At 45.2% G+C, this 24623-nt stretch overlaps 1 protein-coding gene across 1 annotated transcript in view; it reads right to left on the bottom strand.

Annotated features, from left to right (window-relative positions):
• Positions 1-24623, bottom strand: part of ERN1 (endoplasmic reticulum to nucleus signaling 1) — a 76370-nt gene that overhangs the window by 27130 nt on the left and 24617 nt on the right. The window contains exons 3-5 of the mRNA XM_040640398.1: positions 6011-6044; positions 4959-5031; positions 560-632 (exon numbers count right to left, since the gene is read on the bottom strand). Coding sequence (XP_040496332.1) covers positions 560-632; positions 4959-5031; positions 6011-6044 — 180 coding nt within the window. The remainder of the gene's footprint in view (positions 1-559; positions 633-4958; positions 5032-6010; positions 6045-24623) is intronic.

The following is a 24623-nucleotide window of genomic DNA, read 5'->3' as shown; positions in this document are numbered from 1 at the left end:
ACAGTTCTCCTTTGTATTACAAATGCATTTTTATTGACATTTTGGCAGCAACATGATAAAAGAAAAGCAGGCGATCTGATGCTTTCAAAGAGGTGACCCCATAGGTATGAAGGCAGCTTATCTAGGCAAGCTGTTAAGTGCTGTTTTATCCAATATTCTGATAGCAGGAAATACTAGGAAAGTCCTATAATTAATAGGCAGAACCTGGCTTCCCTTTCTTGGCTCAGACTATTGTGTTCACTTTAAATTTCATCCAATTGCTTCTGGGTATGTTGCAATCTTTAAATCACAGGGGTAAGTCAACACAGCAGCTAAAAGCTTGTTAAATGAGTAACCATATAAATGGTGTCAAGTCTGCTCCCGAGTGGGGGGGGGACCCTTTCTTAATTGGTCAGCTGATCCTGGCGTGAACAAGCACAACTGAGGCAAGAAAGACCTTTCCCAGAAGGGCTGGTGGGGAGTCACGGCACACCTCTCTCTCCGACGTGCCACTTTCCCAGATTCTGGGACTCATTTCCAAAGAGACCAAAGTTTCAGTGTTGAAAACAGGAGCTCTTACCCATGTAGAGAATTCCATCTGAACTTCGGCATGGGGATGCCTGCACCAACTCTGGGATGGTAAAAGGAAGTTTCTTTAAAAAAAAAAAAATAAGTTAACCAAGTCTTGTGCAATTATTATAATTTTACTGCACAGTGTTTCTGTTACCCAATTCTGCTAAAAAGAGAGAAGCAGTGTGGATGGCTGAAGGGAGTTTTCCTAACTAGAAACTGAGGAGAAGGGCCGCCCCAGGCTTCCATACCCACTTTCAACAAGCACCCAGCTCCCAGGTCCCCTCCAGGAACACCCTTAAAGTGTCTTTTCCAGAGCACTTCTGGGGAAGACACAAACCTTTTCTGGAAAGACTTATGCAAATATGGGGAGGTTACACAATCTTTGAAATTTGGAGGGGGAGGGGGCAGAAAAAAATTCTCTTGTCTTCGAAAACTGACCCAGAGCCAGCTAGGCTGAGTGGAATGCTTTTCAGAGTGTGGGTGAGCCATGAGATTAATTCTGAAGAGAAGCAACCTCAGTACCCAGCTGAAGTCAGTACCCAGCTGAAGCTTTAAGGGAAAGGAGAAGTCGTCATTATGTGGGTGACCCAGGAGTTTGAGGTGGAAAAAGTCATTTTGATGTTTTCTTCATTAAATAAATAATGCTCTACTGAAAAAACAAGAAAATTAAGCCTTCTGGTATTAAAGCGAAATTACGATAGGTGCCAGGAAAAGAAACTCAAACGCAAAAGAATCCACGTGTTTCAACTGCATGTCATCATCAAACAGGTTCTTCTGAGTCTACAGCTGACATGTGACAAGTTCCTCTGGTTAATGTTTGTTTCGGTATACTTTATTTTTGGAACATTCTGTCTTCTTGAAACTATTCTATAGATACCTGCTTCTACTACACTGTCATCTTTTTCTCCAAAAAAGAAAATATTTCTCTCTAGTTTTAATAAACTGAACTTGAAATAATCCATCATTTGGATTTTCCCATTATCCCCACGTTTAAACTAACTTAGAGAAGGAGAAATGCCACAGAGAGGCTGTCATGGCTGACTGGGTTTTTGCCAGATGTTCTGGAGAATCAGAAAGTCGCTGCGAGGCTTCCAGTCTGGAGCCCAGGAGTCTGCTGAGCGTTTCGACAGGCCTCCTGTTCAAGGCCCAAGCTGGGAAACCCACGGCTCCCGGAGCTGTTAACCCACAACACAGGAAGACGTGAGGGGTGCTGGTCAGAGCATCCTTTGGAAGTTCGAGCTCAAGTCCCAAGTTCCAACATTTGACACTTCGGCCTTAGGCACACTCCTTCACCTCTGTGGGTGAAGTTTCCACGCCTCTTACGTGGGATAATGTCTCTATCCCAGGCGGCTGCTGAAACATGAGACAACTTCCACAGATCGCTGCACACAGTGTCTAGCAAACAGAGCGCTTCCGAAACAGGCTCTGGGGGCGTGAAGGGAAATGCTGACGGTAGGACACGCACACCTGTATGCAAGGCTTGTCTTCCTCCTCCCATCGGTTCCAGCCATGGGTCTCCAGAAGATGAGGTTAAAATATCCCGATCAGACCTTATAGCCACTTATAGTCTAGACCACTGGTTCTCAACCTTGGCTGCACATTAGAAGCACTTGAAGGCTTTGTTTTAAAAAACTTTCTATTGAAGCAGAACATACGAACGGCACTCGGAAGTGTAGAGCTCAGCTCAGTGAAATTGTGCAAAGTGAACCAACCCACGTAGCCAGCATCCACACGAAGCAGCAGGACATTTCCAGCACTCCGAAAGCCTCTTCTTGCCTTCTCTTCCAGTCATAACCTTCCAGGGTAATCATTATCCTAACTTCAAAACAGCATAGACTAGTTTTTCCTGTCTTTGAACTTTATATACATGAATCATTCAGTGTGCAGCCTTTGTTTGTCATCTTTTGTCCAACGTGAGGTTGGTGAGGCTCACCCATGTTGCCGTGGACAGTCACACACTGCTGGTTCTCACTGGTGTAGATTATCAAATTGTATCACTATTCCGTAATTTCTTTATCCTGTCTACTATTGATGCTGTCTGGGCAGTTTTCACTTCTCGGTTATTCTCAGTAACGCTGCAGCACATCCGGGTACCCGTCTTTGGTGAATACACACAGGCATTTCTGTTGGGTACATAATAACCTGGGAAGGATTACTTGGTCATAAGGCTTTACAGATTCTGCCAAACAGTTTCCAAACTGTATATACCAAGCTGCACTTCCTCCAGCAGCGTCCAAGAGCTCTGGTTGCTCCACTCCCCCCGCCAACACCCGTTTTGTCTATTTTCCTCATTTTAGCCACTCCAGTGAGCGTGTCGTAGTAGGACACTGTGATTTTTATTTGCATTTCCCTAACGACTAAAGAAGCTGAGTATGTTTCTGTATGTGTTTTGACCATTTGGATAACCTCTGGGTTCTCTTGTTTTTTTAGTCATCTATAGGAGTTCTTTACATATTCTGAATAAGAATCCCTCATTGGAGTTGTATGTGTACTGCAAATACAGTGTGACTTGCCTCTCTAATGGTGTCTCTTAATGGAGAAAAACTCTTAATTTTAATATAATCCAATATATTGATTTTTTTCCCTTTATGGTTAAGTGTGGGGTGTTTCTGTTTTGTTTATCTCATCCTATTTAAGAAATCTTTTCTGTGGTGCCTGGGTGGCTCAATCGGTTAAGTGTCTGACTCTTGGTCTTGGCTCAGATCTTGATCTCATGGGAGTTAAGGAAAGAAAGAAAAGAAAGAAAAAGAAAGAAAGGAAGAGAAAGGGGGGAGGGAGGGAGGAAAGGAGGGAGGGACGGAGGGCGGAAGGAAGGAAGAGGGAGGGAGGGAAAGGAAGGAAGGAAGGAAAAGGGGGGAGGGAGGAAGAGGGAGGGAGGGAGGGGAAGGAAGAGAGGGAGGGGGAAAGAAAGGAATCTTTTCCTATTCTAAGGTTGTGAAGATGTTCTGCTACTTTTTTTTTTTTTAAGTTTTATTTCACATTTCACACTTGGTAATGCCATCTCTCTGAAACTGAGTTTTGTGTGTCTGGTGTGAGGCAGGAGTTAAGAAACTTTTTCATGGACATCCCAGCTGATTCATGCCATTTATTGGAGACCACTCTTCCCACTGCACTGCAGCAACACCCTTGTCATAAATCAGGTGACCACATGTGTGGACCTACTTCTAAATTCTCTTATCTGGGGAGCTTTTAAAAATTGCTGATGACGTGGATCAATTAAATGGAAAATTTGGGATTGGAATCTAGGTTTTTTTTTTTTTTTTAAGAGTTTTCCAGGTTATTACAATGTGTAGCTGAGGTTGAGAACCACTGGTCTAGATTCTCAAATGAAGATGGGATGGGACAATGTTCATAGCAGCAATGTCCACAATAGCTAAATCGTGGACGGAGCCGAGATGCCCTTCAACAGATGACTGGATTAAGAAGTTGTGGTACATATATACAATGGAATATTACTCAGCTATCAGAAAGAACGATCACCCAACATTTGCAGCAACATGGACAGGACTGGAGGAGATTATGCTAAGTGAAATAAGTCAAGCAGAGAAAGACAACTATCATATGATTTCTCTCATCTATGGAACATAAGAACTAGGATGATCAGTAGGGGAAGAAAGGGATAAAGAAAGGGGGAGTAATCAGAAGTGCACTGGGTGTTATACACAACTAATGAATCATCGAGCCTTACATCGGAAACCGGGGATGTACTGTATGGTGACTAACATAATATAATAAAAAATCATTAAAAAAAAAAAAAAAAAAAAAGAAGATGGGATGGGAATGGAATATCAGCTCCCCATGCTATAAGGGGACATTTGCTGGGGTGGGTGGTGGTGGGCAATGCTTCAAACTACCCTCCACACCCAATTTGAGAATCGCTATTTAGAACAAGTCCTGCTGCTAAAGGGAGTATCACACCCCTTCAGCGTGCTGGCTGGGCAATGGGAACCTGCTGGTCCAGATCAATGTTTCTGAATTCTGGCTGCCATTTAAAAGCTCAATTAGGGGGAGCACCTCAGTGGCTCAGTTGGTTAAGCGTCTGCCTTTAGCTCAGGTCATGATCCCAGTGTCCTGGGATCGAGCCCCCCATCGAGCCTCCCATCGGTCTCCCTGCTCAGCGGGGAGTCTGCTTCTCCCTCTCCATCTGCTCCTCCCCCCTGCTCGTGCTCTCCACTGCCCCGTCTCAAATAGATAGATAAAATCTTTAAAAATAAAAAAAAATAAAAGATCACTTAAAAAGTTTAAAAAAAAAAAAAAGATAATTGATGCCCAGATCTCACTCCAGACCACCTGAATCACAATCTCCAGGAATTTTTTTTTAAGCTTTCCAGTGATCTCAATGTGTAACAGTTGAGGACCACTGGTCTGGAACCTCTGAAGTACACAAAGAATCTAAATACACTCACCGTCAGGCCTTCATTATTCTTGCCCCCAAGCGTATACAGGCTGCCATCATTGGGATCTGGGAGGAAAGCAGGCCTAGAGATTGAGCAGTAAGTATCAGTGATAAATTATAACCCAGGGCACAGAACAAAATATCAAAGCCATGCAAAGTCATGGTTGGGAGGAAGGGGACATGTGTGTGTATAAGACAATTCCACCCACCACTTTTTCACTTTTAGCCACAAATAAAATATCCCTATGGTGATAGGCTATATTTGAGCAGAAAAAAGCAACCTGCAAGAAAAAATTAATAAAAAACCATAGAAGAGTAAATCATCATTTGGTCAAAGTGCTCTGGACGATGATAAGTAAGTGAAAAAGGACCCACTAAGTCTGCTTCTCAGTTCCTAAGTCAACTGTGTACAGAACTTCAACAATTAATATTTAATAGCGTGGAACAATACCTAAGCAGGTAGGACAAATCTACCTTTAGTGTTCAACAAACATTTATTTTTAAAATGGAGGCAATAAAAGCAGACTCTGAAAGCTTGACAGAGAACATGCCACGGAGATGGATGATGGTCTCCAGTCCATGGCTTCCCATGAAGCAGACATGAGGTGGCCTTTGGTAAGGTTAACTCTGAACTAGGACTAGGCACTTAGAAACCCCTTGCTGCGTCTCTTCTGTGCTTAGGATGTACCATCATCTGAGCTCTTACAAGGGCCGTAACACATACTCTAGTAGCAGGTCACGTTCATGTTTCCTCTCCATTGTACGACACAGTGAAGAGGGAGAGATCTAAATCCTTTGGTAGGACTTTGGCAGCTTAAGCTCAAAACTCAACTTGGGTTTCATCTCAAGGAAGTCTTTTTAATATCACTGCCTCCCTCCCCCAAGAACTGACCACCCAACACAGGTCATAGCACCTGCAAGACTTCATGGCTCCATCATTCTCATTATACCTTAAGTGTATGCATATATGCACTCCCAGCAGCTAGCTTCCTAAATATTGACTGAATAGTTAAAAACAAAATGAATTAAAGGGGAAGTACTGAAGCAAATCAGAACACTTACTCTTCCACATGTGTTGGAACCTGCAGAACAGGATCTGTGCGAAAAAACAACAAAGGCATCATCAGACAGACTGTAAAATATCAGGATTCCAAGAAGGTCTCCAGGACAGATTCACAAGTGGTTATCAAAACCTTAAATTTACCAGATAATGTATGTAGAAGGCACTTTGGAAAACACACACCCAGGGGGCACCTGGGTGGCTCAGTTGGTTACGTGTCTGCCTTCAGTTCAGGTCAGGATCTCAGGGTCCTGGGACTGAGCCCCATGTCAGCTCCTTGCTCAGCAGGAGGTCTGCTTCTCCCTCTCCCTCTGCCCCTACCCCTCCTCTTGTACTTGCTCTTTTTCTCTCAAATAAATAAAATTTTAAAAAAGAAAAGAAAAGAAAACATACACCCAAAGACACAGACTGCCACTGAGGCTGGATAGAGAACACAGCAGAATGGAACTGATGTCAAGAAATGTGCACATAGGGGTGCCTGGGTGGCTCAATCGGTTGAGCACCCAACTCTTGATTTTGGCTCAGGTCATGACCTTAAGTCATGAGATCAATCCCCGCATCAGGTTTCCATGCTCAGCACAGAGTCTGCTTGAGGATTCTTCTCTCTCTGCCTCTGCCCCTTCCCTGCTCTCTAAAATAAATAAATCAAGAAAGAAAAGAAAAGAAAAGAAAAGAAAAGAAAAGAAAAGAAAAGAAAAGAAAAAGAAGGAAGGTGCACATAATTTGGGGGATGGACAGCAAAGGAAGAACCAGTCACAACCCACTGTGGACAAGGAGTCACAGTGTCACTCTCTGGCACATCAAGGAGTTTTAAACCTAAACCATCACCTTGTCACTGATTCCTGGAGTGGTACTAGGAACTCCATTTGGAAAAACAAAACTGTGGCTTAAGAATAAATTTTCCTGTTGATGAGAATATGGTTAGTGGTAAATGGACACACCCCACTAGGGCAGCAAATAGCAATCTTAGAGCCTCCAAGTGTTTGTTCCCCTTGATTCCCTTTGATCCACAAATTCCATTTCTATAAAATCTAGGTTAAATATAATATAAAACACAGAAAATGCTTTGTATACAAAGATGCTCATGGTAGCATTACAAATGACTTAACTATTCAATAACATGGTTACATTAGGGAATGTCCACTTGGCAGAAAATTAAGGCTTCTAAAAGGGCTTATGCAATTTTAAAAACACGTACAAATCTTTATATTGTGATGTTCAGGAGAAAAGATAACATTATACAGAGTATTAACGCAGCTGAGGAGAAAATCTTCCCATGCACATAGAAAAAGTGATGGACAGGCAAATAACGCCAACTGTAAGTTATTTTTGCTGGAAATATAAGTGACTCCCCACCTTTTCTGTAGTTCCCAAAATCTAAGAACAGGCATTACTTTTTAAATTGGGGAAAAAAAGTGTTTTCTCAAAGTCAATTTTATACTTGCAGGAGTCAAAACCGGGAGAATTTCTCCCTCCCCAGATTCTCCCATGCATGAAGCTAGAGGATGGTCCCGGTTCCTTGGGGTCGATGTGCATGAAATCACCCCGACACGACAGAGAGCAAAAATCCACAGGCGTGGGACAGCGCAGTCAAGAGGGATTCCCAGCGACCAAAGCCCCACAGGCTACACAGCTGCACCTTCCGCAACTTCAAAGCCAGGGGTGAGGACAGCAAATATTGTCACAGGAGTTTGGATGCAGAGTACCAGGCTCCGCAGGCTGTGCCGGTCGTGACAGACGGCTGCCTGACTCCCCCAGCCACCTGGGATTCTCAGATGAAGAAAACTCTTTCAAGCCTTATCATCTGTTGACTTTGCTTTACAAGCCCAGCTCCTACACGAAAGCATACACGGTGTTCACCGGGACCGAAGCACACACAGCACATGTGGTCTGTGGGTAGCAAACAAACAATTCATTAAACCAAAAACATTTTAGGAAACAGGAGGGACTTTCAGTTAGGAAGCCTCTGTTTATCGTTCCCATTAGTCACCTCTCGGTTCACTCTCACAAACAGAGTGATGCAAGAGACAGGAAACAAGCACGCAGCGTGCACCCCCCCGCAAAGGCAAGGTGCCGTTACAGCCCAGCTCCCCGACACAGTCCCGGCACCGTGCAAGCCAGGACGAGTGAGAATGCCACGGTGCGAAGCAAACGCGCCAGTCAGACGCGTCTTTTCCGGTTCATCTCGGCTGCTTCAAGGTACCACAGATAAACACAGCAGAAGGGGACGCTGCCGAATGCTCGCACTGCACCGGAAATGAGACACGGAGATGGACAGGATTTCGAGTCCCGGTCGCAGGCTCACCTTGGCCAGACAGTGCTTGCTCACGCTCAGGGGCTTGCCTTCAGGTGCAGATTTTCCTGGTTTTCTAGAGCGCATCCCCTCGTCACCTGACACTGAGGCCTGAAGTCCCAAAATGTGCCCTGCCCCCGACAGGTTCCAGGGAAGATAACAGGCCATTGGCAGGAGCCAGGAAAGGACCAGTGAGACAGTTATATGGGCGTGTAAGAACTGTGCTTCTAGAATTCTAGGCTTAGGAGGAGAGGAACTCCAGTAGGAAGAGCTTCTGGTCATCTTAGCATTCCCAACCCCTCAGTAATATACGGTCCCTGGAACGAACACGTGCAGAGCTGGAAGCCATGTAACAGCACCACCATTAAGTCAGCTCCGACAGGTGAGCAAAGAGCTGCTTGGCTTCGGAGGGGGCGCGGTGACCTCTCCCCTAGATTTTTGTTTTCTTAAAGAATCATTTGCATCTGTGATTTGCTTTAAAATACGACAGCAAAAAGGGGCACCTGGGTGGCTCAGTCGGTTAAAATGCGTCCAACTCTTGATTTCAGCTCAGGTCTTGACCTCAGGGTTGTGAGATCAAGCCCCGTGCTCAGTGCAGAGTCCGCTTGTCCCTCTCCTCTGCCCCTCCCCATACCTGTGCGCACATGCTCTCTCTCCCCCAAATAAATAAAATCTTTAAAATACTACAGAAAACAAACAAACCAACATGTGAGGGGCAGATAAAACAAAAAATGGCAGCCTACTAATAACTGTTAAAAGATGAACATGGCAACAATGGGGAGTTATTTTGCTATTCCTTTTACATATGCTTGAAATTTTCCATAACATAAAAGGTTAGAGATAAAAAAAAATATTTGGAAAGCCAGCAAAATAACAGCAAACAGCATCATCTGAAAATGTGCAATGAAAGCCCAATGTGAAAAAGTGATTGTTTTTATTTAATAATGAGAACTGGGATCAGGCAAAATTCTTACTTTAAAAAAAAAAACAAAAAACCAGCCATGTGAAAAGAAACCTGGCCTAACTCTAAGGCTATACACAAACACTCCTACAAAATAAGCCACTCTATCTATATGGAGACTGATAAGGATAAAAGCCATCTCACAAAGCTGTTTTACTTTCAGAAGGCAAAAAGGGGTGGGGGCGGGGGGCGGGGTCCTTTACAAGTATGAAAACAGGTGTTAATCAAGGTAAAGGTAAGGCTATCAGAGGAGGAACCGACCCAGGCAGACACAAACCTGCTTACTTCTCCCCAGGGAATAGCCACCGGACTGGACCCGATTCCCCTAGCGGGTCCAGCTTGGGCTTGAAATGGCACAAACTTTACACCCGGAGAGACCTGGACGGGGTTGTGTCATTGCTACTGTTGTGCTCATCGAAGCCTCGTTTTTAACTGGGGACAGAAATGCCTCAATACAAACGTTCACACCTTTCCTTTGCCCAAGTTCACAGGGCTGAAAATTTAAAGACGTGAAATTTCGTCTTTCCACGAATACCTTTTTGGCCTTCATTCTCCATCCCATCCTCTCTGGAACCTCACGCCCTCTTCCTCTGGACTGGGCACACATGGACTCTTGGCTTTGCGCCCCTTCCGAGCTACGGTCTTTGTGGCTCCACCCAGCAGCACCAACAGCCCTACCCTTTCTGCTGCTTCTCGACCATTCTGGTGATCCCATGTGCCTGCTGCCCCAACCACCCGCTAGGAGGCGGCCCCTCCAGTGCCACTTCCGTTCTGTGGCTTGCCCTGCCCCTTAAACCTCTCACCTCTCACCTCTAGGCCTCTGTGGCCCTGCAGAGCCTCATTTCTGCCCCCCACCCCCGGCTTGCTCCCTCCCTACTCCCACAGGAAGGGACATTTCCAGGTTCTCCCTGAGTTCTCTCAGAGAGCACACCGACCCCTGAAGCTTCAACTGTAACCATGATGGGAGATTCCAGGTCCCCATCATCTTCTGAGCTCTTCTTTCTGGATCAACCAGACATTTCCACTATTTCTACCAGCACCTTAGCTACCACCCGCCCAAATTCATCCCCTCCATCTTTTAACTCAGACCTACTTCTACTCTTGACCTCCATATTTTGTTAACAATACCACTATTCTCTTACAAGACAGGCAGGTTCCAAATGACACTGTTGACACTCATTTCTCCCCAATGTGTCCTGTCAGCTGCCAAACTCTAGGGTCTATTTCTATAACAATCATCATTTTGTTTTCTACGCCCGGTATCCCTCCATCATCAGAACCCCTTCCCTTTTAAGCACTCCCTTTTCTCCTGGTCTATGTGGCCTTCGGAATCAGATGAGTCTATGTTTAAGTCCTAGCTCTGCCAATTACCAGGTGAGTGACTTCAGCAAAATTACCTAATCTCTCTGGGCCTGAATTTCCTCATCAATAAAGAAAAAAAAAATAGATAATAACATCAACCTCATGAGGCATCTCTGTGGATTAAATAAGGACTAAATGTTTGTCAAGACTTAAAGTCTGTGCCTTGACATGGAGAATGGTGATCCTCGTAAGGACAGAAGTCAGATTATTTCTCTCTACCACTCAAAATCTTTTGGTGGCTCCCATCTCAGTCATAAAGGCCAGTGGTCACACAGTGGCCAGCAAATCCCACACAATCCCACCCTCCCACCCTCTAACGCTCTCCCACTATTTCCTTCTTGCTTATTCCAGCCTGGCTGGCCTCTTTGTATTCCTCAAGTACTGTCTAGCCTGCCCCTGCCTCAGGGCCTTTGCATTTGCTGCCCCCTCTGCCCACATCTTTGATCAAATATCACCACCTCCGAGAGGTCTTCCATGACCACCTCCTAGCCCCCAGGGATTCCCTACCCCTCTTCCCTACTTGACTTTTCTCCACGACACTTACCACCGCTGAAGTACAGTATTTTTTACTTATTTTTAAAAAAACGCTGACTCTAGCCACTGTTAACTACATAAGGGCTGGGATTTATCTTTTTTTGTCTGCCATATTCCCAACACCTAAAACAGTGCCTGGCACAGAGCAGTGTTCAATATATTGATTGAATGGAGCAAACAATTCATGATAGTTTCCTTCCTACCTCTACTCCTGCTCAGTCAGGACATCCATCATTAATTACTTTTAATAATCCAGCAACTATGCTCTATCACCTCTTAACTCAAAATCTACCTAGCAATCCCCTTTCCTCTACCCAGGCTCTGAGTGCTGCTAAAGCAAACACTAAATCACTCTTGGAGAAACCATTCTCTAGCGGGACCCCAAGACATAGGAAATATGCTTATCCACTTCCTGGTTGGCCTCTGTTCCCTGTTCCTCACAGCTGGTACTTCAAACCTTCACTCCTTGCCTCATACCCATTCCAGGGCCATACATGGCCTCCTTTCTCTCCATACCCGTTCTGCCTTCTGTGGCACGGAGGAGTAAAAGGGGCAGAGTGAGCTCTCCCGAACTTCCTACCCTTCTCAAGTTTGCCCAATCCCACCCTTCCCTTCTCTATAAAGGACAATGTGTTCACCTTCATATTCATAGATACTGCAAGCCCCCAGGTGGCACCGTGTCTCCAAGGATCTTCCGGTCCTCCTCGGCTGGCTAACTCCTTCCCCTCAGCCCACAAACATGCCCAGCCTCTGGGCTCTCCTTTCTCTCCTAATGCAGCCCCTTTTAAGTGTACAATTCAAGGAGTCTTGAGAAACCTACACATCCATGTAATCACTCTCACACCCTAGAACGTTTCCATCACTCCAAAGCATTTTCTCACGCTCCTTTGGATTCAATACCCCCAACTCCCACCCCATATAACCACTGATGGATTTGCTGTGTTCGTTCTAAAACTGCACAAATGCAGTTCACCCATTAGGTTCTCTTGTGTGTCTGGCTTCCTTCTCTCGGCAACAGGTTTTTGAAATTCAGCTACGCTGTTGCACGTATCACAGTCTGTCCTTTTACATTGTTAAGTAGTGTTCCACTGCATGGATATGTCATAGTTTGTTTACTGATCTGCTGAGGGACACTGGGTTATTCCAGTCTGGGGCTGGAAAAACATAACTAAAGCAGTTCTGAACATCTGTGTGCAAGTTTCCGTTGGGTCCTACGTTTTCGTTTCTGTTGGGAAAACACCTGGAATGTGCAGCCATGCTGTTTACATTTCACTTGACAAGGAGCCGCAAAACAGCTCTTCAGAGTGGGTGCTATTTTAGGTTCCCCCAGCAGTGTGTAAGTGTCTGTATACTTTTTAAAATGCTGGGGACCAGGTCCTTCCCCCAGGAAGCAGATTCTGTCAGTAAGACCAGGGAATTAGTGCTTTTCACCAGGAAACCACTGCTCTGGATCCTGCTTCACCTTCTCACCTTCTGTGCCCTTCTCAACTCACCGCTCTCCGGCCCTTACCCCCAGAATAAGACCAGAACCACCACAGTCAAGTTCCAGTGACCAAATCTAATGAACACTTGCAAGTCCTTCCTATTAGGTTTCCACATGGCGGCTTATGATGTTCCCCTGTGGAGTCCATGACTCAGCCCCACTTCCAGCTGCTTATGGGGTATTTCAGCCCCTGATGTCATACCCCCCAGAACCTGCTCCTCCTCGACACTCTCAGATTGGCCCCACTTCCACCTAGTCATAGAAGCCAGAAACGCAAGAGTTGTCCTTGACTCTCCCCTTAATTCTAACCCGCTCCCATTCAATTAGATCCTGAGTTGTGTAAGATTCAACCCAAGAAACATTTCTCAAAATCTGTGTCCTCCTTTACCACTGCCAAATTAGGCGGCCACCATTTCTCACCGGGTCTGCCCAGCAGTCTCCTAACCAGCTCCCTGGGATCTCTGCCTTTCGGATATACATTCTACCTACCGTCTGCAAGGGCTTGACAAAGGCAAACCTGTTCACGTCTTTCCTCCACATAAAACCCTACGATAGCTCCCCACCTCTGCCTACTGAATACCCTCCATTTCTGGGGCTCAAGTCAGAGGATCCCAAACTTTCTTGGTTCACGGCACCCTTCGTGTCTCAGTAATTTCGTCACAGGTCCCTAGGCCAAAAGAAATAATAGTTCCATTTATTAAACAGTTAGTTCTACACGACCTACATATTTAGGGACTAGCAACTGAGAAGCCACATGAGAAAAAGGAAAACACGTAAATGGAAAGAAAACCATTTATTTCATTCTTCACCATAATTACTTACTAATGGGATGTGTGCCTGCTGGGTGCCACACATATTCCAAACCTTATGATTGGATTAGACATTGCCACCCTCATTACCATTCCACATTGATTATCATGCGGTATTTGAATTTTATTACAGCAACCACCAAAAATTCAGCCTTGCAAAGATATACTGTAGAAAGGAAAGGAGCACAACATAATGCTGCAACTAGAAAATACCTCGAGCGTGTTGTTTGACACTTGTTGAGTACTGCCAGGCTTCTCTCAAAAACTTAAAACAAGATGCAGTGCCTTCGTGAATTTACTGTGGCACCTGGGGCCCCTCAGCATGGTTTGGGAACCAGAGGCCTAGAGGCATTCAAGGTTCTGCAAAACCTGGGCCCAGTTCTTCTCCAGGATTCTCTTGCAATCATGTCTCTTCCCTGAACACCGCCATGCTTTCATGTTGGTCTCTGTGCTCCAGGAAATCAGAAAAGGACTGCTCACTGCACTTGGCATGTTCTCAGGAGGCACTGATCATGCTCCCCCAGGGGCAGGTGGCCCTTCTGGGTCTCAAAATATCTGGACGCTGGATTGAATTTTAAGCAGGTTGAAGGACAGAGACCATCTATGTTATATACTGTGAAATATACGTGGAAAAGTACATAAAGCTTATGTGCAGTTTAATGAGTAATCAGAGAGTGACGTCCGAGGTAACCACCAAGGGGGCCTCTGCTCCCCTTGTACTCAGTAAACAACGCTGTCTGCAGAATGAAAGGAAGTCAGGAATTTAAGATATTCAGTACTGGATGTGGGATATAGTCATTCCAGTAAGTTTCTTCTAATGAAAAGGACTTTTCCACACAGAAACCTACATGATAAAAGTCAAGGAGAGCTGTCACACACCATTCTGTTTGTTCACTCATGTTTAAGATTTTATTTATTTGACAGAGAGAGAGAGAGCACAAGCAGGAGGAGTGGCAGGCAGAGGCAGAGGGAGAAGCAGGCTTCCCACTGAGCAAGGAGCCCAACATGGAACCCAACATGGGGGCTCAATCCCAGGAGCCTGGGATAATTACCTGAGCTGAAGGCAGACACTTAACCAACTGAGCCACCCAGGCGTCCCATGTTCACTCACATTCAAAAATTATTTAAATGTATGAGAAAAAAATGATCTGACATTTGCTACAAAATAAAGAAGGAGCTGAGGAAGGGGACTGCCATGTGCTTATTGCCACTGAAGCTGGGCGCTGGGTCCATGAGGGTTTCATGATACTATTCTACACTTTTGTGTGTGTTGAAGTTTTTATAAAATGAAAAATTTTTTTAAAGGAGAGAAGCTTAAAAAAAGAGGCCACTTAAGGGAAGCCTTTCTGATATGTTCAGAAGAAAAGCCTGTTTTTCCTGAATTCACCTGTAATCTAAACCTTCACTTTTTTTTTTTTTTTAAAGGAATGTCTATACTCAACATGGGGCTTGAACTCATGAGCCTGAGATCTCTACTGACTAAGCCAGCCAGATGCCCTAAACCTTCCCTTTCTGAAGTGAAGCCTGAAGGGTTTGAAGGCACTGGAGGGAAACCGGCTCGAAGAGCAAAAGGACCCTGTCAGCATCACTGCAGGCTTCCCTAACACACGCCTAGCAGAATTGGTGAGGGTTTGGGAAAACACGGGGGTGAAGTCAGCAAAACTGAAAAATGTGTCTGATGAAGTCAACCAAAATTTAAATAAGTGTTTCAAACCAGACCTCAGGTCTGACGGCCTCTCCCTGGAGGTAGCTCTGGGCAGACTTTCTTCCATGTAGGAAGGAATAGATTCCTTTGATTACAGAAGCCACAAGAACAGGTTGCCCATTTGACTGGAGCTTAAGGAACCTTACAAGATCATTCTCTTCTCTTTCTCAGATGAGCACTGATATTTCTGGAACACACTGCTTCTCTGGTGGGATCTAGATGAGCACTGGTTTTTCCACCCTGCCTCACCTCATTCTTCCTTCCAACGCACAACCACCTAGCTGACCCCTACACACCTGGCATTTAAACCCAGCTTCCTCTCAGACTAGAAGACTTCTCTAGGGACTAGAAGGCTTCTTTAGGTACAGCTAAGATGTCACAGCACATTTGAAATTCTCCAAGCCAGCCCGTTCTAAGTATACCTCTAGCAATGATTTGAACTCTTCTGTTTTGGCCCTTCTGAAAGGTATTTACGGACTAAAAAAACCAGAAATGAAGCCTCCTCATATACCAAATATTCAAGAGCCTTTTCTTTCCCTCCCCCTTTTCTCTCTAAGAGTATGACAACCCAACTACTAGTAATCATCTGTTCAGATTGACCACACACATCTCAAAAGCAAATGTTGGGCATCTGCCATTAGCCTGGTTCTCTGCTCCATGCTGTGTGGGATAAGGAAAGGAGTTTATAAAGCCCATATACATGAATAGTGAATAATGAACTGCCAAAACCTGTGGTACATACCACAGGATTTCCCAGGTGAGGGAAGTCACTGAGGGCTAGTGTACTTGGGGAAGACAGACTTCATAAAGAAGGATGACTCAGAGGGTGGGGATGTCCAGACAGCGTGAGTGAAGAACCATCACCCCACTTGTGGGAATGAGGAGACAGAGTTGGCAAGTGCCAAGTGTTCCTTCTGAGGAGCAGTACAAGTAAGGCTGGACAGCAGGCAGCGAGGCCATGGAGCAGAAAGTTGTGAAAACCCTGTGATGTGGTACGGTGGGTGCTAACCAGGGGCTGACTGGAGGCTTGTGAGCAAAAGAGGGATGTGATCCGTGTCCACTGAAGGAAGGTTAGACAGGCAGGCGTCAGGGCACAAAGTGAACGAGAAAAGGAAGGAGTCACAAAGGGCAGTGAGGAAGGCGGCCCAGCAACCCCAGTCTGACGGCCTGTGCCAGTGTGGGGGCAGGAGGAAGGACGGCAGGAGGGGCGGCAGGAGGGCTGCTCAAGAACCAAACAGGAGGGGGAAATGTAGCAACAAAACCTCCTGACCAGAAAAATGCAGTGGAAAAAGGACCTAAAGAGGACATGGAGAGTTAACCCTAGCAGATAGTGAAGCTAGACTGCTGGTCTGAATGCAATAAACCACTGACATCTCCTCAAGAAAATGCTTAAGGTTCTAATACTATTTTCTTATAAAAATTATTAGTAGAAACAAGGTCATTCACCCTCCCTAACTCAAATTTCCCAAATATGTTCGATGCACTCAAGTGAACCAATTAGGGAATACTTCTCCCCAGTGGCAGCTTATTTCCTCCCCCAAAGGAAAGGTACTTCTCTAATCTAAACCTTAAGTGCTCATTAGAGTTGTAAGGTCCAATGTGTAAGGTAGTAAATCTCAAATGTTCTTCAAAGTTCAGCTTTCATAGGGAGAGCATTTAATTTTTTTTTTTAAGAGTTTATTTGAGAGAAAGAGCATGCACAAGTCGGGGGAGGAACAGAGGGAGAGGGAGAAGCAGACTCCCCTCTGAACAGCGAGCCCGATGCAGAACTCGATCCCAGGACCTCAAGATCATGACCTGAGCCAAAGGCAGCCGCTTAACCCACTGAACCACCCAGGCGCCCCAGGGAGAGCATTTTAAAGCAGGCATCTAATCAAAAGCTGATCCTCAAATTCCAAATCTTACCAGAAGTGGGAGAGGACATAACAAGGTTTCTTGCAGGTGAACCCCTGCAAGTCTCCAAATATCGTGTTCGACAATCATGTGGAGGGTCCAAGGTAACCTGAAAAACCTCCCTTTCTAAAGGCAGTCAGATTCTACTATGTTGTCACTCACCTTCCCCCTAACAGAAGTAACTCAGACTTAAAAATGCACATTAATCACTATAATCAACAGTGAAAGAATTCAAGGAGGAGGAGAAGATAATTCAGTGCTATGGCCTCTGAACCCAAATGGCCTCAAGATGTCAGAACTTCACAGAATTCATTCGTGAGCAGTGGGAGTGCCATCAAACCTGGCACAGTCATCCCAAGATAAAAAGGACAAGTAACGAAGTCACAGCCTTCAACATTCACAACCGTATCCCAATACGGACCTAGTAATGCTGCAGAGAAGAACCCCTGAAGTTGAAATCTGCGCTACTCTGCGTGGAGACTGCTGTTTAAGAGACCCCCCTTACAATGAGAGACGTGTCGCTCTGAGGTAAACCCCAGGGAAGGACATCAGAAGGGGCACCACTGAGATGAACACAAGCTGATGTTCGCTGAAGCTAAGTGATGAGTACAGGAGAGTTTGTATCTCGAGTTGTCTCTAAGTTGGTCTATGTTTAGAGTCTTCCATGATAAAAAGGAAAATATGAGAAAGAGAAAGAAAACACATTTTCAAGAGGGGAGGGGGTGGGGGAATGGGATAGGCTGGTGATGGGTATTAAGGAGGGCACGTATTGCATGGTGCACTGGGTGTTATACGCAAGTAATGAATCATGGAACTTTACATCAAAAACTAGGGATGTACTGTATGGTGACTAACATAATATAATAAAAAATTATTATTAAAAAAAAAAGAAAACACATTTTCAAGATACTCAAAAGTAGAAACAGGCCTCTCTCTTATCCCCTCTCACAACTTAATTTTCAGTCCTCCAAAACAGTGGAGAGCAAATAAACACTTCTTGTGCTTAAGCAAGGAGGTACAAAGGCAGTAATGCATATCTTAAGCCTAGAAAATTCCAAAAGAGAAGACAGATTACAACTATTAACGAACTGTTGTCCTTCCCTACAATTCCCTTCTTCTGTTTCCGTCACACCTCTGAAGGCAGAGCTCGGACTCTGAGAGGAACATGCATGCTGCTTAGGGACAGGAGAGAACACCAACTGCAAGAAATCACAGAAAGCCACATGAAACTCGAGATCAGGAACTGGAACCTGCTGTGACAACGGTCCAAGTGACAGATAACACATCCCAAGGGGGCAGAGTCTAGTCTCATCTGTTTCTCAGGGCTTCCAAAAGACATCTCAGTGGGAAGAGTTCTGGGAGCCGAGTCAGCATTGGGTGCCTGCTACATTTACAGAGCATTCCCGGCTGTCTAGAGAGCCCAGCCTCAAGAAGTTAGAATTTAGGGGGCACCTGGGAGGCTCAGTCAATTAAGTGTCCAACTCTTGATTTCAGCTCAGGTCATCATCTCAGGGTCATGACATCAAGCCCCATGTCAGGCTCTGTGCTGAGCACGGGGCCTGCTTAAGATTCTCTCTCTCCCTCTCCCCCTCCCCCCACCCTCATGCTCCCTCTCTCAAAAATAAATTAATTAAAAAATAAATTTTAAAAAAAGAAGTCAGAATTCAGTGGGAAGACAAATGTAAACAAAAATTCACGATACAAGCACGAAGTACCCCAGAATCCAGATGAGGAAGGGGCTCACCCAGCTTGAGGGGTCAAGAAGGTGGCCTCTGGAGAGGACCCTGACAGATGAAAGGAGCCTGTCCAACACTGCACCTAGGCCTAGAACAGTGGGTGAGGGCCCGATGGTGAAGGACCTTGCATGTACGCCAAGGAGCTTAGACTTGACCTGTAAACTGATGCTTCTCAACTGTGGCAAAGACCAGCTATTGAAAATTCCAGCCTGTTGTGGATGACGCTTAGGATCCCTCCTGCACTTCTTGCCGACCGGAGGGCAGACCACACCTGGAGCACTGCTTTAGACGGCACCAAGGCTATCTCCGCAGGGGTGCAGCATGGTCCCTGGTCTCATTAGAGGGCACGTCTGACAGCAGCGTGATGGCTGAAGGGCAGCCAGGAAGCTACTGTACCGACCTAGGAAAGGCATGTTGAGAGCCTGGCTAAGGTGCTGGCAAGGAGGGCAGGGAGAAGGAGTCAGATTTGAGAGACACTACTTCAGTCTACATGACAGAACTCAGGGACCAAGTGGCAAAGCATCACTCTACTTTCCAGACTAGGTGGGCCGTGGCTGTCAGCACCAGCAGGAACTATGGGAAGAGGCACATGATAAGAAAGGCAAACACACGTGAAATCTGAAGAAAATCTTTCCCTTATAACTCTAGTTTTTCTTTTATTCTACTCCGTCTTGCTTAGTCTTTCAAATAATTCCAGTTATCTAGTTAATTTAGGTGAATGCAAGAAGCCTTAGACCAGCCCTGGAGATACCAGAGAAAATCCTTTCAACCCCACCAAGCCAAAGCAACTCTAGAAAACCAATCTAACACCAAACAGGGCAGCAATGTTTTCTGTTTGCGTTTGGGCTGAAAGTGCAGAAAGGAGGAACACTCAGCTGTCTTCACTGGTGAAATTTCAGACAAAGACAGTGGTGTTGCTACAGTCACAAAATCACAGCCTAGAAAGATCACACCTCACTTGGAATGTCACAACTCAAGTTAGTTTCTGAAAACAAAACTCGTTTTCTGTACGAGGTACAGTTTGCTGCTGCAGTGTAAGAAATCTCCATTTCTGGGAACAGCAACACATGTCTGGGTGAAGAATAAAAACACCTGCCAAAACCAATCTGTGGAAAGAAAAAAAGAAAACAAAACTCTCCCAGCTTGTGGCCCCTGAAACGAGTAAACAAACAGTCAGGAAACCATGAAATAGAATTACAGGTATATATCCTGCATAATCCCAGTTTGAGGAATTAGAGGGGTCTGTTTGCATCAGCAAGTTTCTTCCATTTGACTCGGTTTCCCCACTGTCACTCAGGCCCAAACCCGTGGCCTCCCTTGCCTGGACTGGTACAGTAGCCTCCGCCTGGTCTCCAGCTTCCTCCTGGCCTCATCAGCTCAGTCTCAACACAGCACCTGCTGACCCTGTAAAGCGGAGGCCAGGTGTCTTAGCACAGGCTGCCACGACAAAATACCACAGCCGTTGTGGCTTCAACAACTGACACTGATTTCTCACAGTTCCGGAGGCTGTAAGTCCAAGATCAGGGTGTCAGCATGGTTGGGTTCTGTTGAGACCCCCGTTCCTGGCTTGCTGATGGAAGCCTTCACATTGTGTTCTCTTATGGCGGGAGAGAGCAAGAGCTCTGGACTTTTCCTTTTCTCATAAGAGCACTAATCCCATCATGGGGGGCCCTCCCCCGTGACCTCCTCTAAGCTAAATCCCCCAAACTTCACCTCCAAATACTATCGCATGGTGGAGTAAGACCTCACCATGTGAATTTTGCAGGGACACAAACATCAGTCTGTAATACCAGGACATGTCATTCCTTTGCTCAGCTATCTCCAATGGTGGCTTCAAAGAGGCCAACATCCTCACACCAGACACCAGGCCCTATACATCTATGGGGAGGGCACAGCTTGCTGGTACTCAGGAAATCTGTGAGGGCATTTCTTAGTGGTCACAGGGACTGGTGGGGGGTGTGGGGGGTGGGGGGGGAGGAACACAAGCACTAAGCGTGGGGCAGACAGCACTGCGGAGCCAAAGATCATTCCAAATCTATACACTGCTCTGATGTCTGTCAGACTCTCCCATAGGCCAAAAACCTTTAATAACTCCCTGAGCCTACAACCTCACTTGTATAAGAGCACAAAAGCACTTTTTGCATAATTTTATACAACTAATCTTCTCAGAATGTAACTACTGTACAAATCGGGAAAGGTCACACCGCTTTGGTTTAGAGCATTACCAAGAATTGTTTACCATCTCGGAAATCCAGTCGCCGTAAGTATCCTGGTGTTGTGATCAGTCTGCGTTAGCAGGCACCGCATTCACTGCGTGATGTTGTGTCACATATGTCAGAGGATTTACGTGTTATATCACATATATGGGAGTAACAATTACTTTTCTATTATTCCAGTGTTAGATTACCAGCTGGGTAATACAGGCATTTCTTTTTGAAATTGTGTGTGTGCATGTGTGCAGGTTACTGTCTTACACATTGCATTCCAGGACAGTGGCGGGGGCGTTTTTATAATAAGACAGCACTGTGTCCTTGCGTGACTGGTGCTCTGAGCTCATCTCCTACTTCTCTTCCTCTCCTTCACTTCCAGCACCCCCTCCAGCCACGCCAAGGTACTTCCTCCACCACACCAAGGACCCTCCCACCTTCGCCCCTGCTATGTTCTGCCTAGCCTTGAGGACCTGCTCCACTGACACCTTGTCAGTGGGTCCACCCCTGCTTACCACTGCAGCTCCCCACCCCCACCCCAACACCTGGTGCTAATTCCACTTTCCTGCTTTATTTTTCTTCAATAAGTCAGCTCTTATCACCACTACATAGTTTATTTCCTCATCTGTTTTCCACTAGAATGAAAGCTCTAGGAGGGCAGGATTTTGTCTGTTTTGTTCACTTGCCATATCCTCAGGGCCTAGAAGAGTGTGGGGATACCTTCATAGGCGATTTACGGATTAATGGCTTACAAATACCAATTTTGAAATCTTTAGTTACAATTGCAAGATTAAAACTAAATTAAAAACTCAGGGTCTCTATACATTACTTTTAATCTTTGTGTAGAAATACATATATATACTGTAATAGACAATACATAGATCTGTAGAAATATATATTATATATATTTTTTATACAGCTACTGGTGTCCAGGACTGAATTTAACTAAAACAAGCCAGGCTATTCTCAGAAAAACAATGAGACTTAGGGGTGTCTGGGTGGCTCAGTCGTTATGTTAAGTGCCTGCCTTCGGCTCAGGGCGTGATCCTGGAGCCCTGGGATCGAGCCCCACATCGGGCTCCCTGCTCCACTGGGAGCCTGCTTCTTCCTCCCCCACTTCCCCTGCTTGTGTTCCCCCTCTCGCTGGCTGTCTCTCTCTCTGTCAAATTAATAAATAAAATCTTTAAAAACAAAAAAGAAAAAGAAAAAAAACAATTAGACTTAAAACATATTAAATATTACTTAAAATTACTAGACCTGAGATTTCTCAAATTCTCCCTCAAGTGTCTTTTAACACCTCCCTGCTCTGCCTCCCTAATCTGTTGCTGGATTCTACTGATTGCATATCTGTCCCACCTCTTCCCTTCCCCCTGCCCCCCTTTTCAGGTCTGCCCCACAGCGCTGGCCTCCCCGTCGCCAGCCCACTCTCCCACACTCCGCTGCAGGATTAAGGGTTTAAACCTGTTGAGTCACTCACCTGCTCAGTCACACTAATGGTCCCAGCTTCCTGTTCATCCAAATACAAAAGCCTTGATGCTACATACAGCACAACATCCCCTCCAGCTTCTCTCCTACCACCTCTATCCTTAAGCTCCTCCCAAACAGGACCTGCACCGGCCCCCCACCCCCACCGCGCCCCGCACCCTAGACCTGCTGCTTCCTTTGCTCCTTTGCAGGCCTCCCAGTCCCTACCACCTCCCTTACGAAACCTGGCTCTGAGCTGAAGTTGTGGTACCTGTCATTTCTCCCCATTAGGATGTGGGCTCCTTGAGGGCAAGGACGAGCTTTTTCTACTCCGTGCTCTATAAAGTATCCTTCACAGACTAGATTCTCTAAATGCACACTAATTAAGTAAAAGAGAGAACAATTCTTTAAGTTCTAAAGTATGGGAGAGAGAGGAGGGGTGCCTGGGTGGCTCAGTCAGTTAAGCGACTGCCTTCGGCTCAGGTCATGATCCTGGGGTCCTGGGATTAAGCCCCGCATTGGGCTCCCTGCTGCTCCCCCTCCTTATGCTCTCTGTCAAATAAATAAAATCTTAAAAAAAAAAAAAAAGTATGGGAGGGAAAAGACAGATTCTTATCTTTGACTAAGTAACAAACAAGGTGAGACACAGTTTTGCCAGATACAGCCAAGGCTACTTGTAGAAATTAAGACTTCAACAAGATAATTTAAAACAATACATGCAGGGAAAAACAAAGCAGAAGAATGAAGCAGCTTGGGCCAAAAATACCTTGCCTGGGAACGCTGAGACTGAGGGCCCAGCCCTAACATTCAACGGTAAAAATGTTTATCTCAATCCTTCTGTTGAGAATTTGTTGATTTCACCTTTGGACAAAATCAGAAATTGTGAAGATTTAAAGAACCGTGCTTTTGTTTTAAAAATGTTAAAAGGTGGGGTAGCTGGGTGGTAGCTCAATCAGTTAAGCATCTGCCTTCGGCTCAGGTCATGATCCCAGGGTTCAAGCCCCACGCTGGGCTCCCTGCTCAGCAGGGAGTCTGCTTCTCCGTCTCCCTCGGACCCGCCCCCCTGCTTGTGCTCTCTCTCGCAAATGAATAAATTAAAAAAATTTTTTTTTAAATAAAAATAAAAAATAAAAACATTAAAAGGCTTAAATATGAAGGAGAGGCAGTATGGATAACACTCTGAGAGCCTATAATCCAATGCCAAGTGCCGGCTCTATGGTCTTCTTATGGCCACTCACTCCTGGGAGAGTGGGACCTTTCAGCTGCTTAGGGTTCTTGCTGATCCAAGCAGGACCCAGACAGGTGAGGCAGGTGGTCTGTGGTACCCCAACTGCCATCATCTCTGGGTGGTAACTAGGTTTGCTGTCAAACTGAGAAAATGATGTGTGACCTTCTGACATATGCCAATATTTTTCCATCTAAAATAGTGTTTTGGAACATTTTATTATCGAAGGAAAAACACTTGCTGTGCTCATGAAAATAATGAGTCACAGATCAGTGACGAAAGAGAGCATGCTGGTCAGACCCTAATCTAAAGCCAAATCAGAGTTATTACTCGACAGAATAATAGAGATGACTCTGAGAGCCCCAAATCCTTGGATTTGCATGGCTTTATCCAGGAAGATTACTTTGGAAATCAAATATAATTTCCCAGCTGTAGGACTCCACTCTGCTAACTATCACCAGGAAGACAAGATCATAAAAAAGGAGGCACGGCAGATTAAATGAGAAACAAGCTCTGTCTTTCACTTCCCTCAACATAAAGACCCAATAAAGTGGCTAACTTGGATGAATGTCAAATTTTACAGCCCTCAAGTATTTCAGCCTCTATAAAAACAAATGAGTAATTTAAGGTTACAGAAGATAGTTCTTGTAATTATGATTACAAGATTCTAATCATTAGATAGAACTTAAAAAAAATTTAATATGTCTTTGTGAAAGATCTACCAGCCAGAACTATTAATAGAAAAGCCTAGAGCCACTTAAACATGAAATCTGGAAAGAAAAAAAAAAAAAAAAGATAAAGCTTGCCTCTTCAACTGATGCATTTAGTGAATGATCCCAATTCAAGCTGTAAATGTACCCTCTGAGTATAATTCCCTCTCTCCTCCTTGACTCCACTATCCTTTTTTATTTTATTAAAGACGTGTAACTGTTTTTCTCTTTTT

The sequence above is a fragment of the Ursus maritimus genome, unplaced genomic scaffold (assembly GCF_017311325.1).
Source record: "Ursus maritimus isolate PB19 unplaced genomic scaffold, ASM1731132v1 scaffold_24, whole genome shotgun sequence".
In the NCBI taxonomy this organism is placed as follows: domain Eukaryota; kingdom Metazoa; phylum Chordata; class Mammalia; order Carnivora; family Ursidae; genus Ursus; species Ursus maritimus.
The sequence above is the reverse complement of the archived record's forward strand: the minus strand, read 5'-3'. Positions and strand labels throughout refer to the sequence as shown.